This window comes from Thunnus thynnus, chromosome 23 (assembly GCF_963924715.1).
Source record: "Thunnus thynnus chromosome 23, fThuThy2.1, whole genome shotgun sequence".
NCBI lineage: Eukaryota > Metazoa > Chordata > Actinopteri > Scombriformes > Scombridae > Thunnus > Thunnus thynnus.
Window position 1 is genome coordinate 22,085,744 of NC_089539.1, and position 24,128 is coordinate 22,109,871.

At 37.9% G+C, this 24,128-nt stretch overlaps 1 protein-coding gene across 6 annotated transcripts in view; it reads right to left on the reverse strand.

The window, feature by feature from the left end:
- Positions 1–19,335, reverse strand: part of abcc9 (ATP-binding cassette, sub-family C (CFTR/MRP), member 9) — an 80,522-nt gene extending 61,187 nt beyond the window's left edge. For 5 of the 6 annotated variants that reach the window (XR_010925824.1, XR_010925825.1, XR_010925823.1 and 2 more), the window contains exons 1-14: positions 16,698–16,888; positions 14,433–14,618; positions 9,433–9,574; positions 9,158–9,279; positions 7,831–7,997; positions 7,464–7,565; positions 6,898–7,038; positions 6,538–6,729; positions 2,655–2,819; positions 1,703–1,858; positions 1,474–1,608; positions 1,197–1,359; positions 781–821; positions 545–687 (exon numbers count right to left, since the gene is read on the reverse strand). Coding sequence is in view for 3 of the 6 variants with exons in the window: in XM_067582362.1 (XP_067438463.1) it covers positions 545–687; positions 781–821; positions 1,197–1,359; positions 1,474–1,608; positions 1,703–1,858; positions 2,655–2,819; positions 6,538–6,729; positions 6,898–7,038; positions 7,464–7,565; positions 7,831–7,997; positions 9,158–9,279; positions 9,433–9,574; positions 14,433–14,580 (1,817 nt within the window). In the remaining 3 variants the exon portion in view is untranslated. Of the gene's footprint in view, positions 1–544; positions 688–780; positions 822–1,196; positions 1,360–1,473; positions 1,609–1,702; positions 1,859–2,654; positions 2,820–6,537; positions 6,730–6,897; positions 7,039–7,463; positions 7,566–7,830; positions 7,998–9,157; positions 9,280–9,432; positions 9,575–14,432; positions 14,619–16,697; positions 16,889–19,185 lie in introns of those variants that run through there. The other variant, XM_067582361.1, reaches the window with a different exon arrangement.
- Between the last annotated feature and the right edge of the window lie 4,793 nt (positions 19,336–24,128).

Consider the following 24,128-nt stretch of genomic DNA (forward strand, 5'->3'; position numbering starts at 1 on the left):
AATATAGTCAATCCACTGAATACCACTCAAGAAACGGCTCGAATTAGCTTCGGCTGCAGATTAACGGCTCAGCAAGGATGTGCAGTATCAGTGCAGTCATCTTATCTGAAGGTTCCTCGCTTCATTTTCATACACACATATTTTATACAAAGGCTATAAAAAAACATTTCCTGGCCACAATGGCTTTAGTGGGATAGATTTTCCACCATCCAACCTCTATTTGATACTATTGGTTGACATTAGTGGCCCCAAATCGAATTCTGGCATAAACTTGTGTGTGTATACTGTTTCTGTATACTGAGCTAAATCCAAAACTGTGTCCAGAATATCTGAGAAGGTGCTCTGTACAGAGAAAACTACCATCACACCACACGCTTCTATCAAACATTTTAATTATTGATGACTCATGCTGCCACCGAGGACAGCGAAAGAGCAAACCTGCCAATCATTTTATGAGCTAACAAAGAAGAAAAGCAAGCATTGGGGAGGTTTTTTTTTTCAATCTTTTCACCTTGAAAACTTCCATAATCACACACAGACTCACCTGACTAAAGCCTTGACGGCGAATCTGACGACAGTAGAGAGCAGGAACAGAGGTGTGACCAGGATGTGGAACAACGCCAGAGCAGCAAAAGCCTCCGAAGGACTCGGACCACTTTTATTGATGAAGTGATGCATCGCAAATGTCTACAAGGGAAAAAAAAACATTTTTGCATTTCATCACCTGATTATACACACACACACACACACAATGCATCACATACATCAAAACTCTCTTACCGAAAGTACGGCCGCGATGGGGATAGCAGCGTTCATGAAAACTGCAAGCAGGAAAGAGTCATATGAGTTGAAAGATAAAGTACAATATTATGAGAATGTGATATTGCGATCGTGAGAGAAAGCGAGCCAACAGCAGATTTATCTTTCTGCCAAATCCTGCCGTCATGATATGAACGATCGCTCATTTCCTACATAAAATAATCAAACATTAAGGCTGGTTTGTGTTGATACTGAACATATGCAGAGTATTTCATGCACATGAGAGGAGAATTGTGTAATGTGCAAACCAAAACCAGTCATGTCTTTCACTTTTTCTTTTTTATCAACTTGGATAAACACCGAGCGGGTCGTTTCCTGCAATCACGCACAAATTAACACGAATTAAAACGAGGTCATGGACACGTTTTTCATCTTACTTGACATCGATGTATAGAAAGCAAACGTCTTAAGGCTGGTGAGCTCTTTGCCTCTGGTCTCCTCCACGCTGTCACAGAAGATATTCTCCCAGGCGTAAAGCTTTAGTAACTTTATCCCCTTCAAGATCTCTGTGGTCTTTTTCAGACGATCGGTCGAGTGTTCCTACAAGAGACGACTCTGTTGATATATCACATCTCATACACATCAAGTTCACTTCTTCTGGCCATGTGCTTTACTCCAAAAACAAAACAATTATATAAGCATGCTGCTGCTTACTAGTGTGCTTTTCTGTGTGTCTGCCAGCTTCGTTGCTATGAGGTATTGGACCGGAGCCAGAAGAACTATGACAGACGCTCCAACTAAAGCGCTCGAGCCTAATAAATAGTAGAGCAGAATCACTCCCATCACAATCTGCAAAGAAGAAGAGGAATGAAAAATTTTTAAAAAATCACCATTACTATGTATTATACAGGATGAACAGATACTTATGGGAGTTTTTTCCTACCTGTACAGGCATGGCCCACAGGTTGGGGCAGAGAAAGAGGAACCACATGAGCTGGTTGGTCTCTATGGCAACCAGGTTGTTGATCTGTCCCAGTGTCATCTCCCCCATAGACATGTTGGAGGTGGACAGGCGCAGGATTTTGTTGTAAATCATCGCCTGGTTAATAAAAGAAAACATGAATACAATATAATATTTGAAACGGGACAAGAAATATCAAAATATTTTTATAAACTGTGCAAAAACTAAATAAATTACCTCAATAAAAAGTCTAAAATTGGCGAAATTATAACTTAAATTTAGAAAAGAATCAGTAAAGAAGAGCATACATCTGACCATTTGGTACCAACTTACAGTATTTGATAGATTCAGATAACATTTCAGTCAAAAAGTACTATTTGATTTTTAATATAATCGTAATCATATCTTTGTTTGATTGAGATATATCCAGAGTGAGACGCTAGCTGACACTAATGCAGAGTCATTACATGCAGGTTTTCATGAATATATTCAGTAGTAGAAGCATCCTGGAGTTAGATAGTCTAATGGTCTAAATGCCAGAGCCTCTTTTGTCCACTGAGTAAAAGGAATTTATGATACAAATTAATTATGCAGAAATACGCACTGAATGTTTTGATAACATTTACTTAAACCATCTGGGATTTTTTCTTTTATTGCCTTTCTGTTTGTGTACAAAACAGACCATAAAAATCAGTTTACATATTTTATTTCATATTTTATGTGCTATAAAACCCTCCGTGCAGCCTTGAACTGCCTGTTCTCTAAGCATTTCAATCGATTTTCTGTTAAATCAGGACGGGAGATGTTCGTATGAGAACAACAGAAGCTCCTCTATCAGCGAGCAGTCTCGGTCTCTGAGGCATTCGAGAGATCAATCACGTAGACGTGTTCAAAGCAACATGTCAGTAAACTTAATTTTCCATGCAACGCTCACCAGCAGGGCTCCCCGCAGGTTGATGCCTGTTTCTATGGTGACGTAGTAGGAGGCCTGCAGGAAGGTCCTCTGCAGGACTAAAGCCAGGAAGAGCAGAACAGCCAAGACCGAAGTGTTCTGCAGCAGCTCGGTAGAGGACATGAAGTACACGCCGAAATATGTTTCCTTCAATAAAACACACACACAAAGAAGAAACATTAGAAGACATAAAGGTCTTGTTTAAAAGTTGTTCACATTTGAATCAAACTAATTCAAAATGAATTATCAGCGGAGTCACATCTGTTTTCTCTTCCATGAACAGAATCCATTGAGTTGGTGCATCAACTCTTTGTTTTCAGCTTCAAATGAAAATATAACTTTAGTCTAGTTTTACTTATTAAAGAAATGAAAACTTTGGCAGTGCTAATCAATTCTTGAAAGACTTATATCAATATCTGTCTGTCTCTGAGGGCAGATATTAAAAGCCAAAGTAGAGTGGAGAGCAGAGGTACGGAAGCCTGAGAGCGGCGTGCTGCAACAATGAAGGAAAACTCTCGTCGCTGAAGTATTTTGGTTTCGTTTCTGTCTGCGTCTATTTGTTAATGAAGTCGGCGACACCCAAAAACCTTCAGCAGAGTAGAGCTGCGACAACGAATACACGATTAATCATCAGAGGATTAATCACTATTTACTATTTTGATAATCAAATATTGTTTTTTTAATCATTTTGTTGTTTTGTTGCAGCTTCTCAAATGTGAGAATTTAAAGCTTTTCTGTGTCATACATGATAATAAACTGAAGTTATTTAGATTTTGGACTGCTGACAAAACAAGACATTAACAAGACATAACAGGCATCTGACATTTTATAGACAAAACAATGAATTGATTAATTGAGAAAATAATCAGCAGATTAATTGATAATTGAAATAATCGTTAGTTGCCGTGTACACCTGTATGAATGTGATTGGATATTAACAGTCAGCTAGTAGCCAAGTGAAGGAGAACCAATGACGTGATGGTGAAGCATGAATGAAACATTTTATACAACCGACGCATGTATAGACATATAGAAAATATACAATATTTATTGCAGCATTTGTTACATTCCCTCTTAATAACTCTTAATAACTCACAGTAGCAGTTTGACCTATTATTCCTATCTACTTCTCTGTACATAACACCTATAAGTTTATGTTTGTTTATCTCTGCTGTGTATCTGTGTGTATCTTCCTATACATTTGTTCTTGGCACTATACCTCATATTGATTTAATGGCAATATTTTCATTTATTTCTGAGCCAGTTATCACATATTTAATTTGCTGCTAATTTGCATTTACTATTATATTTTTTCCACGTTGAGCACTTCTAGCACACACATACCGTGTGTATGAAAACACACACACACACACATTCACACACCGTAGTATCAGAAAGCTCCGTCTGGTGCTCAGCAGGCCTTCCCTCAGTATTAAACTGAGCCAGTGAGTGTGAAGTGAGTGGGGAATTTTCCATGTCACTCAGAAATGCAGCTCTGCTCTGCTCTCTATCTCTGCTGCCCATTATACCCACTTTAACAGGCAGGCACGGAACCGACAACAGCTCACATTCAACATCGACTATAACAACATCCAGCCAAATGGGACTGAATGAAAATAAATTGTCATTACAAAAGCATCTGTTCTGCCTCTCACAGTGGCTCTTTCCTGTGTTACGACCTTCGGAGGAGACTGGCACGGATTTACGAGGAGTCGATGTCTGTGATCAGCTTTGCCTTTGTCTCTTCCTTCGCCAAATGGACTGTCTGTAAAAATGTCTGTGTTCTCTCTCCGTCTACAACACCTTCTTTGTTGGGGCTGTCATGAGCAGATATTACTGTTTTGTAATATTTATAATTTGTTATAGTTACAGCTGATATTGCTTTATGATGGAGATCCTAAAATAAGATAAACTGCGTTGATCCCGTTCAGGGAAACTGAAGAAATTTAAATTATGCTTATTGGTGGAAAAGTAAGATATAGAACAGAACAGTTAAGATAAAGAATAAGACTATTTAAGCAAAACCTTAAAAAATTTGATAGTCAATTAATCATTTAAGTAATTTAATAAGCAAAAGCGTCATAAAGTTGCTTCTCAAAGGTATTGATTTGCTGCTTCTCTCTTGTCTAACATCTTTGTAGATCAAATATCTTTAGGTTTTAGACTCATGATCAGACAAAAAAAGCAATTTGAAGACTTAATCTTGGACTCTGAGAAATAGTGGCGGCTATTTATGACTATTTTCTGATTAAACAATACAATAAACCCAAAAAAACAATTAAAATACTGGTTCTAATTCAACGTTTTACAATTTGACAGCTACATGCTGAAAAAAATACAAACAATAATTGACAAGTAACTTATACTGTTTGTTTGGAGTGCTGCAAACACTTAATAACTTAATTTATATGTATATAAAATCAAAGTAGTTTCAGCAACATAAGTGAAAACAGTAGCATTTGTGCCATGGACCATTATAGTAAGTTAACATGAACATTTGCAGGGTTGCAGAAAACCATGTAGCATCCTGCATTTATGTTGATTCATAATAGTATTTCTAATGTTATTGTCTACCAGTTTCTATATGTGTGTGTGTGTGTGTGTGTGTGTGTGTGTGTGTGTGTGTGTGTGTGTGTGTGTACGTCTACTTTTGTGATAATCATTTTCTGTTTTATATTTTGAAAATGAGGAACATTTTGGCCGTTCTTTACTTGTTCAAAGAGGGTTAAGACATGGTTTCAGTGTTTTTACAGTAAGGGTTGGTGTTGGTCATGTAGTTGTGATGTTAAGGTTACAGAATACATTCAATCGACGAGGGTCCTCACAATTATACAAGTACAAACATGTGTGTGTGTGTGTGTGTGTTTGTGTGTGTTTGTGTGAAATGTCATTTCAGCACCGGCGTATTATGACATTACAGACATATTATCACGTCAGACACAGCATAGTTCACACTCACACACACACACTGGGGGTGACATGATGACTGGGACCAACGCCTCGGTGACATCACGCTGACAGTGAGTCATTCATTGGCTGACTGGACCACCCAACACCAATGACAGGCAGAGACACAATTTGTGTTTGGGGACGAGTCACAGTGTTGCGTTAATTTGCACTTAACCTCTAACAAAATGATCTTATGTAAACACTCGGACGAGACGGCTTTAGTAACATCAGTTGTGCCCACATATGGGTTTAGGTTTCCGAAGTGATTTCTCTAGTGGGAAAATGAATGACGTCCATCTTTTCACACTCAGTCGTCTCACTCACAGTCTGTGTTCGTTACAGGCTTTTCAAATGTGACTCTCTTATAGCACTGGGTCCATTTCTCAACCTGTCGCCAAGTCAAAGTCAAGTCATTTCGCTCAAAATCCCTTTATAGCCGAGTTATATCCACCAATGTGTTTGCAGTTCAGTTCTAACCTTCTACGATGTGTAAATAGTGTGTTCAACAACATCTAAGTGACAATCATGACTGGAAATTATTTACATATTTATCTGAAAGTTCCAATTTCCTAATTTAAAGATATTTGGATCAGTAGTTGTAATAATTTGTGCACATAAATGAGTAATTCATACCCGAAAGTCCCTGAGTTCAATGATGTGACTGGTTACAACTTTTAACTACATGACTTTTCCTCTTCTGGCTGATACAGGGCCAACATCAACTTGATATATCGGTCTAAACAAATATTTTTGTAGCAGGAATCTTATATCTAGTGACTGCCCATATGATGTAAGCATATATTAATATTCTTACATCATATGGGCAGTTTCCCTTCATCTTCTTTATTTAATTTTGAAGTTTTGAAGCCAAAATTGAGGCCCATCGGGTACAAACTCCTCTCTCTGGCTCACCCACCTTTGACTTGTCTGTCGCAGGGACTTCATTGTCAGTATTCAGGTACTTTACGATGCCAGAGATGCAGAGAGGTCCAGCGAAGCCCAGCAGGTCAGCCAGATAGCGGAAAGTGCTGCTGAGCAGGATGGGACGACCGAACGCTCGGTACATTGAGCGCCAGATAGAAGGGGAACGATCCGGGTCCTCAGCTGTCTGCATGGAGTGAGAAATGAGAAAACAGAGACATAAAAGGGGTGAAATTAGGGAAGTTTGTCTACTTCTGATATCGTAAATAGCAGGAAAACCCAAGTTGAATGTAAAAACATACAGCTGGAACATTGCTTCATTATCAAATTAGGGCAAGGCCTCCACTTTACTCACTCTCTGGTCCTCGTACGCATCTTTGAGCCGTAAGTAGTTGGTGAGAGCTCTCATAGCGATTGGCAGCTTGCCAATCTTCTTCAGCTCTATGGGCCTCTTATGGGCTCCGATGATGAGAGGATTCATCCACCAGTATGTTGCCTATGAAAAGGTGGCAAAAGCCTTTGAAGCATTTTTACCTCTGGCATATAAACATACTGTATAATACATGCATATCACATGCATGCATCACACTAATGCAGAAGCCAAAGATTTTTTCTTGCACAATTAACAACTCATATTCTTCCTCAAGCCATTGAGATTGGCAGATTCAAAACTATATAGGAAATGAACTGAGTGGTGTCTGTAATTTGGGAAAAGTAGAAAGTGAGTGTCATATTTCTTCTGTATTGTACATACTGCAATGTATAATCACCAAAGAAAAACCCAAAAAACTAAAATATTTTTGTATATACATGATGTTTTCCAGTTTGATATTTTTGTCTCAGAAGTGTGGGACTCTGATTTCTCATGTAGATTGCAGTTATCAGTGCATTTTATTGAAAATACACAAAATTCACGTCTACCTTGGACAGCAGGTTGACAAACGGCTGCAGGAAACGAACACCCAGATCCTGAAGATCCTCTGGCGGCTTCACCTTCTGAGGGTTGGCAAAGAATACATATTTCTACAGGGAGAGAAAAGGACAAAATTAATCTAAGTAAGAAAAGACAAGACAGACAAGTTACTATAATAGCATAAAAATACAGTTAATGCTACACAAAAAGGTACAAAAAACAGAAAAATTAGATGACATTGATAATAATAAGCACCAAAAATCCCAAATAAAACAAATACCAAGAGGTTTGCAATTAAAAATGGCAGAGAGAGTTCAAGATAATTATTAAAACACATAAAAATTATGTTAAGTAGGATGAAACAGGATGACTCACCCTGACTCTTATGACGTTGATCTCCACGGCCATCAGCAGTCCGTACAGGATCACTAACAGGGCTGTGATGCAGAACCTCAGGTGTTGCAGTCCGACGCTGTACTCTGCAAACTTCCACAACTTGATGGACTTAGTGATGAATGCCAACACCCAGTAGATGAAAAGAACTGGGAGGAAAGAGAGAGTTTTAGTCTCTGTTCTTCAGCACGCTGCTTTTGAAATAAAACCATGACTGTGAGGTTAAAGTGCTTTCAGATTTCAGCGACTTTCAGCTAAAGTTGGAGGATTTGAGGACAGAAAGTAGTTGGACAAGATAATATAAAGTTCAATAAAACCATTCCATTTAATATTTGTTGACCCCTGACCTTATCCACTTTCATTTCCTGCTTGCTCCAGTCTGGTCTGATCAGCAGGCGGAAGACATGATCAGCTGGACTGATGTCAAGTGACTGACCTGGCCAGTTAAAATGCCACTGTTTGGCTATAAAAAAAACTCTTTGGTTGCCTCGTCTGTATGTTGAGAGAACTGTTGCTGCACTGTCCTACAACAAGAAACTAGAGTCTACAGCCATGCTAGCAGCTCTGTGAGGCTGTAATACTCATTGTCAAGAAAAACAGACTGTTAGATAGATAAACCCAAAATATTGGACAAAACCTTTCTTGGTTAAGGCTCTTATCATGGCTCAAGGTAGTCCGGAATTCAAATGTCTTGCTTTGGACCCGTTCCCTGGTTTAGCTTAGCATGCTGCTTGTCTTATCCAGGGAGCATCTATGAGCTAAACTGTATTTCCATTTATTGCAATAAATGCTTTAATCTATGACAAGAGTATTCCTGATTGAACTGAAATCTTAACTTGATGATGGGACAAGACAAAGACCATGAATGTTGGTACCAAATTGCATGGTAAGCCATCCAACAGTTGTTGATATTTCACACTAAACCACAAATATCAACCTCAAGGTGGCGCTAGAGGAAATGTCAGGGGAATTACCATGATCAGTAGGATTTCTCCTCTGGGGACCATGAATATCTGTACAAAACTTCATGGCAATCCATCCAATAGTTGTTGAGATATCTCCATCTAGACATAAGTGGTGGGCCACCAGACTGACCTACCCTGCCATCCCTAGAGGCTATAAAAAGCTATGAGTGTCATAGTTTTAACTATAGATTAAAGGTTGGGTATTCCCTATTGAGCCAATTTTATTAGGATATTAGATTTAAAGGTTAAAAAAAAGATCAACTGGGGGATCAACTGGCTCCAGCTATGGACAGAACGCTAACAGCACGATCTCAAACTTGACTTTTTCAAGCGTTAAAACTTACCGAGTAGCAGTTTCGGGAAGTTGGATGTCTCTATGTTGTGGTAGTAAACTACTGAAGTCGTAGCAGCAATGAACCCCATGAATGCCGGCATGAAGAGATGGAGGTGGTTGGTCTGCATCATCCTACAGCAAGATGCAAAAACAAATGACAGTGATATAATATACTGATGAATTACAACAAAAGAGCTGATTTACTACTTTCTGTCACATTTCATAGACATTATTTGTATAACTTGTGGTAACATATTTGATAAAAACATCTTTCCGAGGTCTCACTTGTTGGAGACGATGCCCTCTGCGAACTCGCAGACGTGGACGAAGAGCAGTGAGAAGGTGAGGATCCATCTCAGGTTGTGTCCGGGGAAATGAAGCCATGTGTTATGATGGATCTGCACCTTGGAGCTCTGACTGCCCCAACCTGAGAGACAGACAGAAAGACAAACAGACAGATACTTCTGAAAAATACAGTCTGAATGAAGGGAAACCAACTTAAAGACTTTATAGTACAACAACTGGTTTGTAAACTAGGTTACGACCAATGTGGTGATTAAAAAACTACTGATATTTTCGTATGTTTTACTACAATTCACATACACCTTCCAATGCCGTAGTATTTAAATCTTTTCTTATTCGTCAGGCAGCCATTGGTGTACATTAACATCTACCCACAGTGTGAAATCAACTTGCAGGCACAAATAAAACAGCTTCAGATACTCTATATAATCCATAACATTGAGCGTAATATTTGATGGAGATAATCTAAGCAAAAAGGTCCACTTACTGATAAATTGACATTTGTGCTTAGATTATCTCCATTAACATAAAATACATAAAAAAACATGGGCAAAACAATGCAAAACTGTGGTAAGATTGTTATTTTCTGGCCAACAAACACACATATTCAGACTTTTGACATGGTGGAAAAGCCTCATAGATAACTTTTAATGGGACACTAAAGCTCTTTGATAAACAGCCACTAATTATGATATCAATAATACATATTCAGGCATGAGAGGAATCTAATGTGTTGCATTAGAATCAACAGCTACACATACTGATCAATTATATAATATTACAACAAATAAAGTAATTTCAGCTTGATTCTTGAAACCTACGATTCTAAAATACTCTGTCTAACATTAGTTTAATGATAAAACAGGGTGACGCTATGGGAGCGCAGCGTCGCAGGACTTTATTTCAGCTGATAGTGTTTTTTATTAGGTTTGTTTCTGCTTTTAACTAAATGGACCGGAGCCATTTTAGAGGCTCAGGGGACAGAGACCATAAAAAACTAGAACCAGGAAGCATCAATTAGTGAGTCCTCTGGGAGCACGCTGAGGGCTTCTGGTCAGAACCATTCCCATAATCTACTGTATACACACACACAAACAAACCAGATAACTAACCACATCAACACAAGTTGTTCTCTCTAAGTGATGCAACAGCAGAGTTACCAAAGCACCAAACTAAACCAAATAATTAACATGATTCATTCCTTTCTTTTCCTGTGTATTAGTTCCTTTCCTCTTTCATTTTTCCATTCATCTCTCCTTCTTTCTTTCTTCCATTCCTGCCTTTCTGCCGTCTCATTCTCTCTTTCTTTGTGGGAGCACAAAGTGCAAGAAGGAAGGAAGCATTTTCTCATTATCACAGACTAAATAAATACCAGCTATCAAAATCACACAATATTCCAGTGAACATGTTTATATTCTATTTGACTGGTTTTTGTTGCATTTTTGTTAACTGTTTAGTTCCTGCTACAGTTCAGATCCTGCAGTCTAATCCCGTCTTAACTACACTTCAACACTTCAAAGCTGCTTAACGTTCACACTGGTGACAACAAACTGCCTTAAAGTGTGTGTGTGTGTGTGTATGTGTGTGTCCATGAGAGAGAGTTAATATCACTGACACATCTGCTCTGCTGGCGACATGGAGGGACGCTGGAGTAACAGATTACAGTGATGAATCTTCATCATTCACTACTAATCTAATACTTCTATCTTCTATTAATTTTTGGTCAATAAATAGCATTTATCAGACCTGAAGCAAGTATTGAATTTGTTTTTTTTTATATCTAAATCTTTACAAATCCCTTATCAGATCCATTTACTTTCAGCTTTTAACATTTTGTAAATAAAGACGTACACAACAAAACTCAAAGATTCAACTGAGATCTACAACATGTAGCTTCAATCTCAAATGAGCAGCATATAAATGATTAAATATGTCTGTAACACATTCAAATAACAGCTGTAGCCTTATTAGTTTGGCACACCTTATTCTTCAAAAGCTATTTTCTTCAGATACTGGAAGACGTGAGGTCAGAACTCTCATGAGACATGCCTTAAAGTTTATCTGGAAAATTGAATGATGAAACTGACGTGAAGTGACGGAACTAGATGGTTACACTGGAGAAAACTCGTCATTATGACTCACTATCTTTGGCAAAGTTTAGTACAGATATTTCCAGACATTACCCTGAAGGACAGAAGCTACAGCTGACATACTGTCATCTGGGCAACATTTTTCATTTCAATCAACGGCAACGGTCGGTTCAAGCTAAAAATGAGAATCCTGCTGCTGTTATCTTAATTTTTTGTACATTGTTCTCTGCTAATGAAAAAAGAGCAGTATTTTATCGGCCTGGAACCAGATCCAAAACAGAATTTGTGATCTGAACCCGATCCTAATTATAACAAAACATGCAAATAAAATATTTCATCCTCCTTAATAGATCCATTGATCAATACGACTATATAAAGCAGGAGACTGTATACATTTGTGACGAGCACTTTCATGCTTATATTGGATTTTAGTATGATTTTCTGCATCAATGTGATGAAGTTTTTGTATTTATCAGGTATTTAATTTGCTGTTTTAGCCCCCAAATTTTTTTTTTAAAATTTTCACCGTAAAAAAATCCAGTAGATTTTCTAACTATTTCACATTATGTACTGAAATCTTGATATAAAATGATAAAATATTGCGATAGAGGATTTTATCTATAATGCTAACTCCTTTCATCCACATATCCATCCATTTTCATCCATTTTCATCCATTTTCATCAATTTTCATCCATTTTCAACCATTTTCAACCATCCTATCCAGGGTCACATGGGAACTGGAGTCTATCCCAGAGTATGCTGAGGTCACAGGTCACTAATCTATCACAGGACTAACAAACAGCAGCACATATAAACAGAAAAAAAACGCATTAATTCAACAGGCACTCCATAATCCCCATTATTAAACACAATACAATATGTACAAAACAAAGATCAAACCATCTGTCTCACTCTGCTCTAGAGCTCAACAATGAATCCGCATTTTTTTGAAATCGCATTATGGCGTACTGCAATTTTTAAGTCGCAAGAGGTCAAAATACTATTTTAAATTAAATATTGTCACGCAGAGACGTCCTGGACTACACATCATATTCTACAGACAAAAAATTTGTTTGGTGCAGAAATCACAACATAATCATTTTGTTTTTCGATGAAAATGAGAACAATGTGATGTTCCCTCTAATATCGCAAATCATATCGCGATTGTAATATCAGTCAAAATAATCGCAATTAAGATATTTTTTTCAAAGTCGTTCAGTCAGTTCTCTGCTCCAATAATCCTCTCTGGATTAGTTCTGTCCTGCCAGCAGCTCCGATATCCGAGACAGTCCAACAGAAAAGGTGAAGCTTTAAGAGGCTTAAGCAGGAAACACTTGAACATCTGTCAGAATATATACACACAGACTGGACCACTTCTGACTTTTTTTTTTTTTCTGCAGAAGCACAGAAACCTTCTTAGATACAGTAGGTCTGTTCCAAAAGATATACAACATTTCTAAATATTTACACGTGAAAAATGTTTATTTTTGCATTTTGCTCTTCCAAAATAGTTTCAACAGTGGAAATATTTTTTTTTTTCAAACAAGTGGCCGATAAACAGATAGACAGTGTTTGGGAATAAATACGTCATCATTATGTAGGTGTGTCCACTAACAACTTACCTCAAAAAACAAGGTTAATACTTGGTAACTTTGATTAAAAAAATCAAAGTTACTGCAGATTTAGCTTCATGATAAGCCTCTTTACCAGATGAAGTCAAGACAGGGATGATACTATGTTGTGCATCAGTCACAATCAGCAGATAAAAAGTATTTAATGTGAGCTATCTTTAATAAGAATCATTATCATCAATATATCCATATACACTCAAAGGGTCAGTACTAATCTCTTAAAGTGATAATGAAGTTTGGAAGTTTTTCTTGACATTTTCATCATTTGTTCCTGATCGATCACAGTGTGAGCAGAAAGATACGTTTCAACACTGGAAGAAGCCTGTTCAATAATGATCATCGGGACGTCCTCCGCTATACACGGCAAGATCTACCTGGTCCTGGCTTTTCGTTTGATACGGACCAGAATGGAGAGAGTGGAGTACAGCCTACGTAGGACGTATTTTTGTAGCTGTGTGTCAAGCTTTTTTCCCCAAAAATGAAGGAGATAAAGTCCAAAGATGCTTGTTTTTGGGGAAGTGTAATGCCACCTCAGAGCGAAGGTGAGGTGATGGTTTGAATGCTTTCCTGCTAATGACGTGGCCTTTGTGTTGGAAATGTCAAATATAGAAAGTGGAGATATGTCATTCTCCAACTCAGCTAGCGAGGCTAAAAGAATTGGACAACTGAGACATGGAGAGACTGCCTCTTACTACCGAGGCCCATGAGGTTGAGGGGTTGGATGGAGCGGTCAGGAGATGTCCTTATCTAAAAGGAAACGGTCGTTGGTTGGCTCCAACCCAGCGAGCAGTATTTGGTGAGACGAGAACAGCGCTACATTAACTCAATGCAGGGGCCTGCACATGTAGAGATAAGTTTCTTGTTAACAGTGAGTCATGAAAAACAATCCAGGAAGTCCAGTTTCTGAGTAACACATCTGTGAATTTTAAGACTTTTCAGACACCAAAACACTACACAGTGGAGTGGGTTATATTACTCTGAGACAAGCTTTTACAACCAATCTTTCTTTGCAATTTACGGCGTTCACGTTACAAAGCAATCCAACAGAAATGTGCACTTGTATTAATGTAACACAGTGTCTCCCTGTATGATTTGTTGCAGGTTCAACTTTTTTGCCAGACTGCCCTGTGTTGTTTTGAAGGAGGATGTGATTTAAGAGCTGGAGCTACTGACGATTGTTTTTACCGTCAGTTAATCAATCAGTCAATTAATGCAGCAGAGGTATAAGCATGTGTATGTATGTCATTGTACATCACCTACCAATGAAGAGGATGGGGAAGGTGATGAAGAGCAGGAAGACATGAGGAACCAGGTTGAGAGCGTCCACGAAGCAGCCATTGTTCAGCACGCCCTGCTCCACACTGTAGGCATTGATATTCGGGTCGTTGCCGCAAAACGACAAGGCCATGCCACCACCCAACTGCTCCACGCAAGCCTCGAGTCAATCTGTGACAAAAAAAACCCAAACAAGTTAAACTTTACGGTTGATATACGATGCCCAGTGTTGTGTTTTCCATGATCCTTAAACAGTTAGCCATCTGTGTCCGCAGCAGTGCTTCAGCTTGAGCTTTTGGAGGAGTGGAGGTCAGACATTTTTGTGGCATGTCACACACTGAAGCGCACACACACACACACACACACACTCACACAGAAACACAGATGCAGGGCTAAAGTCAGACATGAGAGCTATTTCATTGGTATTACCCAGCCAGCTACAGGACCCCTGGCTTATGGTTTATTTATGTCAGTTGAATGGAGGTGTTGGTTTAACGATGAACATCAACATCTCGGAGGTGTTAACACATTAAAAGTCATTTAAAGTTGTCGTAAGGAGACTCAGGTTAACTTTCTAGAGTTTAGAGCTAACTTTAGCTAGCTTTATAGAATGCTAGTGGTACACAGCTCCACATTTTTTGTAACGCACACCCCCCTCCACTCTATATTTTCTAACATCATCAACAAAATTATTCAGAGTGGTGTCCATCCTGGGCTGAGCACAGACACCAGCATGCAGGGAGAATATTAACCAGACTAGAGCTGCAACCGATTAGTTGCCGACTATTAAATTAATCAACACCTATTTTGATAACTGATTAATCATTTGAAGTTAATTTTTTAAGTCCAAATTCTCTGGTTCCTGCTTTTTAAATGTGAATATTTTCTGGTTTCTTTAGTTCTCTATGAGAGTGAACTGAATATCTTTGGGTTGTGGACAAAACAAGTCATTTGAGGACATCATCTTGAGCTTTGGGAAACACTGATTGACATTTTTTGATATTTTACAGACCAAACAACTAATAGATTAATTAAGAAAATAATCGACATATTAATCAATAATGGAAATTATGGTTAGTTGCACCTCTCAACCAGCCAGCTGTGTCATTTTGTAGTTTAGTTTTACTTTCTTCGAGCGAATTAAGAAATTGTTAATAATTTATGTTGTAATAAAATCTAAAAATGATGATTTTTTCAGACTACAATCTAAAATTATTTCAGTTATGTAGATCATTATTGTGTCCTTTAGTCAACATGAATATGTCATATATGCCATATCGGCTTGTTATTGGCATCAACATTCAGAAGTCATACGTTCACTGCTAATAATGTTTCACTTGTTGTAGCGGCACAATACAATCATAAGATAATAAGCAACATATAATAAAACAATGTAAAAAATCATGTTACAATGACTAAAATGTGATATTGCTATATATATTTATTACTATCACTTGCTGACCTACTTGAAAGATGTTGAATTACAAAAGTAGAAAAAGTGTGAATTTTTACTGTAGTTATACCCCATTTGTTGACAAATCTTTCCTACTGGCTTACTATGAAGTCGAATTTCATGTTTTTTTACAAGCTAGGTCTCCATTCTAAACCCAAACAAATATGGCGACCTTAATCTGGCGGCCATATTTGTTTGGGGAACAGAGACAAAACTTAAATTTTTGAGTATTTCTGATTAGAAATTTTCTGTTTGGGACATAGCGAACTTACTGCACACAGAAGAGAAATTTATTACGCCACAGAAAGTTTCGAGATATTTTAATACTTTCTTTCTCTGCCATGAAATCGTGTCCTAATTGGATAACAGCCAGAAATGAGGCTGACCGCAAGTGCCGCTCGACACAAAATTACATATTTACCGCCACTTTTTAAGTAATATCACTTCACGTTTTCTGTGCATACAGTTTTTTTCCCCATATGAATGCACCTTTAACAGCAAAAGAGCATAATGAAAGTGTGCATTTATGAACACTGAATATGTAAATTGGTCCCAAATGGACATGTCAGTTAGTCTGGACAGTTGACACTTTAAATAAAGTGTTAAAATATCAAGTAAAAAATCAAATCTAGCTAAGAAACAGGTAGATTAACCTTCAGCTTCTAATAAAACCAGCACCTCCATCTGTCAAATCAAACCATGCCTTAATTTAAACACCAGTAACTTAAGTTGAGTCATAAAGTGAAGCTGGTTTAATGAGAAAGACTCACTAAATAAAAACACCAAAGTGCTCTTACCTCGCAGAAATAAATATAATCCTTATTGACACAGTTTCATTCCTGATAGCTGGAGGTTTATAAGTGATAAAAAAGAGACAGAAATGAGAAGAAGAAGACAGAAAAGAAAAAACATATAGTGAGAGCTGGAGAGTAAAAAGTTGATTATTTTTAGCCTCACAAGACCCTCAGCTGCTCCGCACTCAGCTGCCTGTCTCTGTCAGAGCTGTCAAATTACACAGGATACAACCACAAGCTTCCTGTGATACCCTTCAAAGTAAAAGCCAATTTAATTAATTAATTAATAGAGCAATTAAAACAAATAAGTAGGAATAGGAATTAGAAATAATTATGAGTAGAAGCTATGTGTGGAATGTGGGAAGATTGCTAATTTTCAAACATCGCACAGTATGCATACATTATATAGCTACTGTATGTATATGCAGGGCCAAATTACCAGCTACTTCTATGCAAATTTATTAAGGAATATGCAGCATGTAAGCATGATATCAAGTGAAATATTAGAAGTATTGAAAGCAGATTTGTACACAGAGACTCAAGATTACAGGTACAAATGCAGGAGTTGTTCAGATTATAACGACGATTATCAGTTTAATACCTCGTTAGTAATCCAGTCTTGGCTATTTGCCTGTTTGTATAATACACATATTGCATATACTAGTTACATTCATGATTTTTTTCATGTCTATCATTACATATTTCATTATATTTTCATTTATAAAGAGTATTTTTGTGCCTCCATTCTCATGTTGGACAATTTATTAACTATTTTATTTGGTTTGCTTTTCCCCAAAACTTCAATTCTAATGTTTTTTATCTTTTCTTTGTTGGGTCTAACTGTATTTTTTCTTCTATTTCATTCACTGATTTCCTCGCAAAGATCGCTGTAGTTTCATCATGCTCCTCATCATGTTTTTATTTTGAAGGTAAAGGCTTTGTGATTTCCGGTAAAACTGTATTTCACTTTAAAATCCCAAACCCACCTCCTATCAGATTTCCAAACTTGAACCAGTTTAGTAGTGAGAAGGGGGTTTATTATGGGCTTCTTTGACAGCCAACTGATAAGTCAGTTACATGTACAGTCTACAAAAACCTTATTACAATATTGACTCATGTTGTCACAATTATGTCATAAAACTCCTCACTGATCATTTGCAGTTCAAAAAAAATATTTAATGTTGACAGAAACCATGTGATCACTGCTATAAATGACACCTGGAACACTGGTTCTCAAACTTTTTCATGTCAAGGACCCCTAAACTGACATATTAGACTCTGATCTGATAAGATGTTTGCTTTTAGATGCTTTTATTACAGAAAGTGTATGAAACCCATGACCAACATAGTCATATATCCTGTCACTGTGTTACTTATGGATAGAATTACACTTAAAATAAATGATTCCCCTTTCAGCTGGGAACCCCCTGGAACCCCCTCAAGGACGCCTGGACCCCCCTGAAAGATCATTTCCCCCCTTCTTTCATGAAACTCCATAAAATAATAATAAAATATTAAACTGCCCCAAATAGAGGTGAATAAACTAGTGCTCCAACCTATATTATTATATAAAAACACCATTTTCATGTTTGATACCTGCAATATTTATAATGTTATATATTTCCACTAGATGTGAGGCAGCTCGCTGTGAGATCACCTATAATCTAAAAACCCCCCACAGAACCTGAGACCCTGCAGGATTCACACGTAAAAACCTTGGTTGCGGTCAGCAGAGCGCACTGAGGCGAACACGATGTCAGTAATTCATGGAGAATGATGGATTTAGGTCAGTGAGAAGCTATTAAGCTATTAATTCACGCTGATATCGCTGAAATATCAAAAGGAAAACGGTAAAGCAATAAAAAAGCAATCTGGTTTCGTTCATGCATCGTTGCAGCTGCTGTATAATCTACGATGCGACTGTTATCCCTTCGATGAGAAAACCCGAAACTCCAATCAGAAATCGAACAATTTAAAGTTGTCTACGCGTATAGACAAATATAAACACAATAACACACGAATGAATGGTTTTTCTGCATCAGTTTGATTTACTCTTATATTCGGCACGCATAAAAATAATGCAGAGAGATGTATCTGTATAAAACTTTTAATCTTTTGAACTGTTTCCCGCAGCCCCCCGTCCACCAAAATAGCCCAAAACACAAGAGAGAGATGCGTGAAGCAAATTCATATTTTACTCAAATATATGCTGATTGGCGGATTATATTGATGCCGAAATGAACAAAGCCTTCTAATAAATCTGATATTATATTAATTTATATTTTTAAAGCATCCTATTTTGCATACAGGCGAGATTACTTTAAATTGGCGCGTTTTCCAATGGAGTCTGGTATCACATGGACGTCTTTCCGATGCGTATCTATCTATAACTAAACATATCGTGTCATGCTGAGCTGAGGATGCTGTCCCCCCCTCCCTGAATATGAATGACCGGAGGATAAAATAGGAGAGAACCTTCCCTGACACTTACCCGGCCTCTGACGCAGGCTTGTGGGTTTAGGTCACAGCGGCGTCCCGTGCCGTCTTTATTCCCGCGTGCGACGTCTTATAGTATTGGTGCTTACACCGAAGGCACGGGGACAGGAAATGCCTATATATTACATTTACTGTCGTTGCTGCTCAGATACGGCATTATGGCGCTCAACCAGTACAGCACACACACACACACACACACACACACCAACACACACACAGATATGGTGGCTGGCTTTTTTCCGCTTAAATTTGTCAAAATGCATGATAACATGGAGAAAAAATGTAGGTCAAATTAAAGCCGAATAAGCACTTCAGAGCTGAGTCGGCTTTTTATTTCCAAAGATGATATCATGGAGCAATTTTAAAATTGTCTACATATAAAAACCAGATGATAGTGATATTCTTCTTACAAAACAGCAGGTCATAGACTCGATCCCACCTGCAACTTTAATCTTCAAATGTGATTAATATGCTATGATTTCATACTAACACACACACACATACACTCATCCTTCATCACCTCCTCTTATCATATTTTTCTACTTTATTTTAACTTCAGTTCGTACTTCACATCACACGGGAAAACTATTTTGTTTGTAAGACATTGTGAAACAATAAACTATTGTTTTCAGTGTTTTAACAAGCGTGAATCATACATTTGACTTCATAACAAATGGTTTTGTTTTTTTTTCAATTGAAACGTTTTGATCATTTTGTGAGTGAACAATTGTGTTGTAATCAGCGCAGTGATTAATATACATTTGGCAACAAAGCAAAGACTTGTTCTTCATGTTGCCAGTTAGTGATCCAGGATGTGGACAAGAAGATGTGATTTTTTTTAGATCAATCATGGTTGTTTTTAGTGCTAAACTACTCCAGCTCCCTTTCATATTATAAAAAAAAGTCAGATGTGAAAGCTTTCGTTGTAGTCTGCACATGAAATCTTAATCATATTGATGCTTTTGTTCAAGTCATGATAGCTCAGGCTAGCATCTTACATGCAGCAGGTCGTGGGTGACTTTAACCTTGCTAGCAATTTTTCAGTAATGCTGCATGATTGCTCCCAGCAATCACACGCAATTTCTTCAAAAATTACAGATTTTCTTAGTTTCCCTTGGGGATTAATGAAGCACTCTATTTTCACAGTCTTAAAAACTATCTCATGAACCCCCCAAAAATGTACTTCTGACCCCATGCAGGGGGCCCAGAGTCCAGGATTGAGGAGGTTTTTTTTTTTTTGTCTATAGACTTCAGCACTGGTGGGACGTGTTAAAAAAGGTTATGGATCTTGGATGTGGAGCCTGGGACTCTATTTGCTGCCGTCTCCCAGCTGAGAGGCCACAGCCTGAGGGCAACAGCCGGCCCAGAGAGGGGGTGGGGGTCAAATGTGAAAGGATTCATATGTGTGTGTGTGTGTGTGTGTGTGTGTTTGTGCGTGTATAGTGGAAGAGAGGGTGTGTGGGAGGATTTGTGTGATCAGGGAGATTAAGAGACATCGGCCGCCGTAACTGTGTGTGTTTACATCAGAGTTAAGGACAGTGTGAGGAGATTCCCATCCACCAGTGTTTCCCAAGAAACTGTCAAGGGAAGAAGTTGACCTACGCACACACTCACTCACACACACACACACACACACACACACACACACACACACACACACACACACACACACAAAGTGCCATGGCCTTTAATCTCCCCGAGAGTCTCACAAACGCTCCCACTCACCCTCTCTTCCTCTGTTTTTACATGCACACACACCCTCACATACAGTAGAGGAGGGAAAATCAGACAGCTGATGAACTTTCACCTTCGACTTGTGACTCACCAGAGGAGGAAGTAGCACTTGTGACCCGTCATCACAGGAAGACCCAAAGTGACGATGGATGACGGAGATTAAATCATTTCTATGAATAAATAAAATAGAGAAACAGAAGCTCGCGTGATTGATTACAGTAAACACCTGTGACATATTTCAGATTTTGTCCAGTGTTTTCTGTTCAAGAGTTTTAAACCCGAGTGATACATCGTCACTGCTGATATTATACGTGAGTTTCAACTTTTGTGCCCATAAATGTGTTTTTTTAGTGTGTTTATGTGCCCTGCATCCATGTTTATGTGTTTATGTGTGTTTATGTGTGTGTGTCAGTGTGTGTCAGTGTGTGTGTGTGTGTGTGTGTGTGTGTATGTGTGTGTGTACTCTACAGCGTGAGAAAGCGTTAGCCTGAGGGGAAGTGTCTGACCGACATGCTGCCCCAGGACAGGAAGTGGGGACCATTCCCCGCTGCAGAACACACTGTGTGTTTGTATTTGCATCCTTGTGAGGACCCTCGTCGTAGTCATGGATGTAAAAAGCTGAACGCATATCCACAACTGTCCGTACTTTCTAAAAGTGTCCACGCTCTCAGTTAACGTGAACATAAATGTCCTCACTTTTCAAAAAAAGTGCACACCGTCCAGTATTTTCTGCACTATCCAGGAATGTCTTTACTTTCCTAAAATGCCCAAACTTTACAAAAAATACTCTTAGCTACCAAAAAATATCTCCACTTTACAAAAACATTCTCATTTTCCAAAAATGTTCTTAGGTTGCCAAATGTCCTCACCTTCCAGAGAAATCTTTCTAAAGCAAAAAAATCCTCATTTTCAAAAAAATTTCTTTTTTTTGTTGTTTTTTTTTTGCCAGATGTGCTTTTTCCAAAAATGTCCTCACTTACCAAAAAATCTCTTTACCTTCCATACATGCCCTCACTTTCCAAATATGTCCTCACTTGCCAAAAAAAAAAAAAATTATCCTCACATGACTAAAACACCCACCACTTTCCAAAATGTCGATCAAAAAAAAAAAAAACTCACTTTCCAAAAAAAAAAAGTCCTCACATTCCAGAAATGCCTGCACTGTCTAAAAAAAAAAAATGTCTTCACTTTCCAAAAAGTTCCTCACTCTCAAGATCTAAAACTAAAAAAAGCCACAAAAATAGAAGAACACACACACACACACACACACACACACACACACACACACACACACACACACACACACACACAAACACACAGATTAGCTATTATTTGCTGCCACCTTTTGGAGACATGCTGACACTGTTACTGACCAACCTGCTCCTGCAGCAACAAAGCAATAAATCAATTAAAAAAAAAACTCAAACTGAAATGTTAATGAACTCAGAATCTGACTGAATGAACGTCAGTCATCATCCTCCTGAAGTTTTCACAGAGAGATGACAGTGCATTATTATTATTTTTTGGAGACATTGAAGGTTATCAGAAAGACAGCAGAGATAACAGGGCTGAGGGAAAAACGTCGATTACACATTCAAAACTTTTTCTTTTTTTTTGTTATTGGATTGTTCTGCTCGATGAAGCCTGTTATTCGACAGCAGCCAGCCGTTAAAGTCCGTAATGAAAGGATGCCAATCTGAGCAGCCGACGTGATTCCTGCGGATTAAAGGAAATTAGTTCCATTTTTAATCATTATCACAAACAGATGTGACAGAGGCAGACTTGATGACAGCGGAGGAGGGAAAAACAAAGTGTTTGACAGCTATGGTGCTGCTGGTGCTCCTGATTCAAACTGTCACAAATATCATGGAGGTATTCAAGGAGAACCCGTTAATTACCTAGATACTCACTGGTACAGTAGAGGTGAATACCTTTTTTTTTCAGAACATAAATTAATAGATTGTAGTAAATTCTTTTAAGTGGCATGAAAATACACATCTGGTATTCCTCCATCAAAATTAATTTGGATTGTCAGAACTTATTTCGATCAATGAACGGCCTAAAAAGTCACATAAAACTAATTTCTCAGTTACTTTTTGTACTTTTTTCTTCTAAACTCTCTCTTTCTTTCATTCATTCCTTCTTTCTTTTGTCTTCAAACATTCTTGTTCTATAAATGTTTGGTCACTGTATCCTCTGTTTGACTTGTGTTTATCAAAAGTAGAAATTAATGTGGAAAAATACATAGAAATGTTCCTAAAAAAACAGAACGGAGACATAAATATAACACCAACCTGTACAAAACCATTTTTCTATGTATTGTCTTTATGTGTTATTATAATTATGGCACCTTGGTACTTTCATACTTCAGTACTTTTTTAAGATTTATACTTTGTATCATTATCTGGTATTTTCAGTATGTTTCATTCCTATACTTTGTGTGATTTAACATGTTTTTTAATCATGTTTTTACATGTATAGTGTGCTAGAATGACAATAAAAACCTTGAAATCCTTAAAAAATATCCTTTAAAGATACTATTACGTATGTATAAACAAAAGAACTGGACTGAAACCCACCTCGATACACGGCAGGACAGTAGAGCATGTCAACAACTTCAAATATCTCAGACTCATTATAGACAATAAACTCAGTTTTAATCAACACACCACTCGTTAAGACCACGCACACACACTCAGAGCCAAAGTCTGTTGCCCTCCGACTTTTATAAAAGCATAATTCAACCCATCCTGTTGAACTGTTCCCTCCCTCCATCGCCAACAAAAATAAACTTATTACTCATACTGCCTCTAAAATCATCCATCTCCCTATCTTCAATCTCTCAGACATGAACGACAACAGAGCCAACACACGTCTTGCTCTCATAATAGTAAATAATCATGAACCGCCCCCTCAATTCACATTTCACACTATTTCCATCTGGTCATAGATACTTAAAAATGGAGAAGAGCTTGTTTTGGCAAAGTTTAGTCCTTTCCACTGTAGCAGCCCTGAGAAAACTGCCTCGTTGACACTGTTTATGTATGTATTGTGTATATCGGTGGGTTGTTGTGCAGATATCTGTGTGGAGCAAAACCTCCTATCTGAAAAATGCACTTTTTTTTGAGAAAAATTCTTGCAGAATGCTATTTGTTAAGGATACCCAATATATAACACACTGTTTTTGGACTATATGACTATATT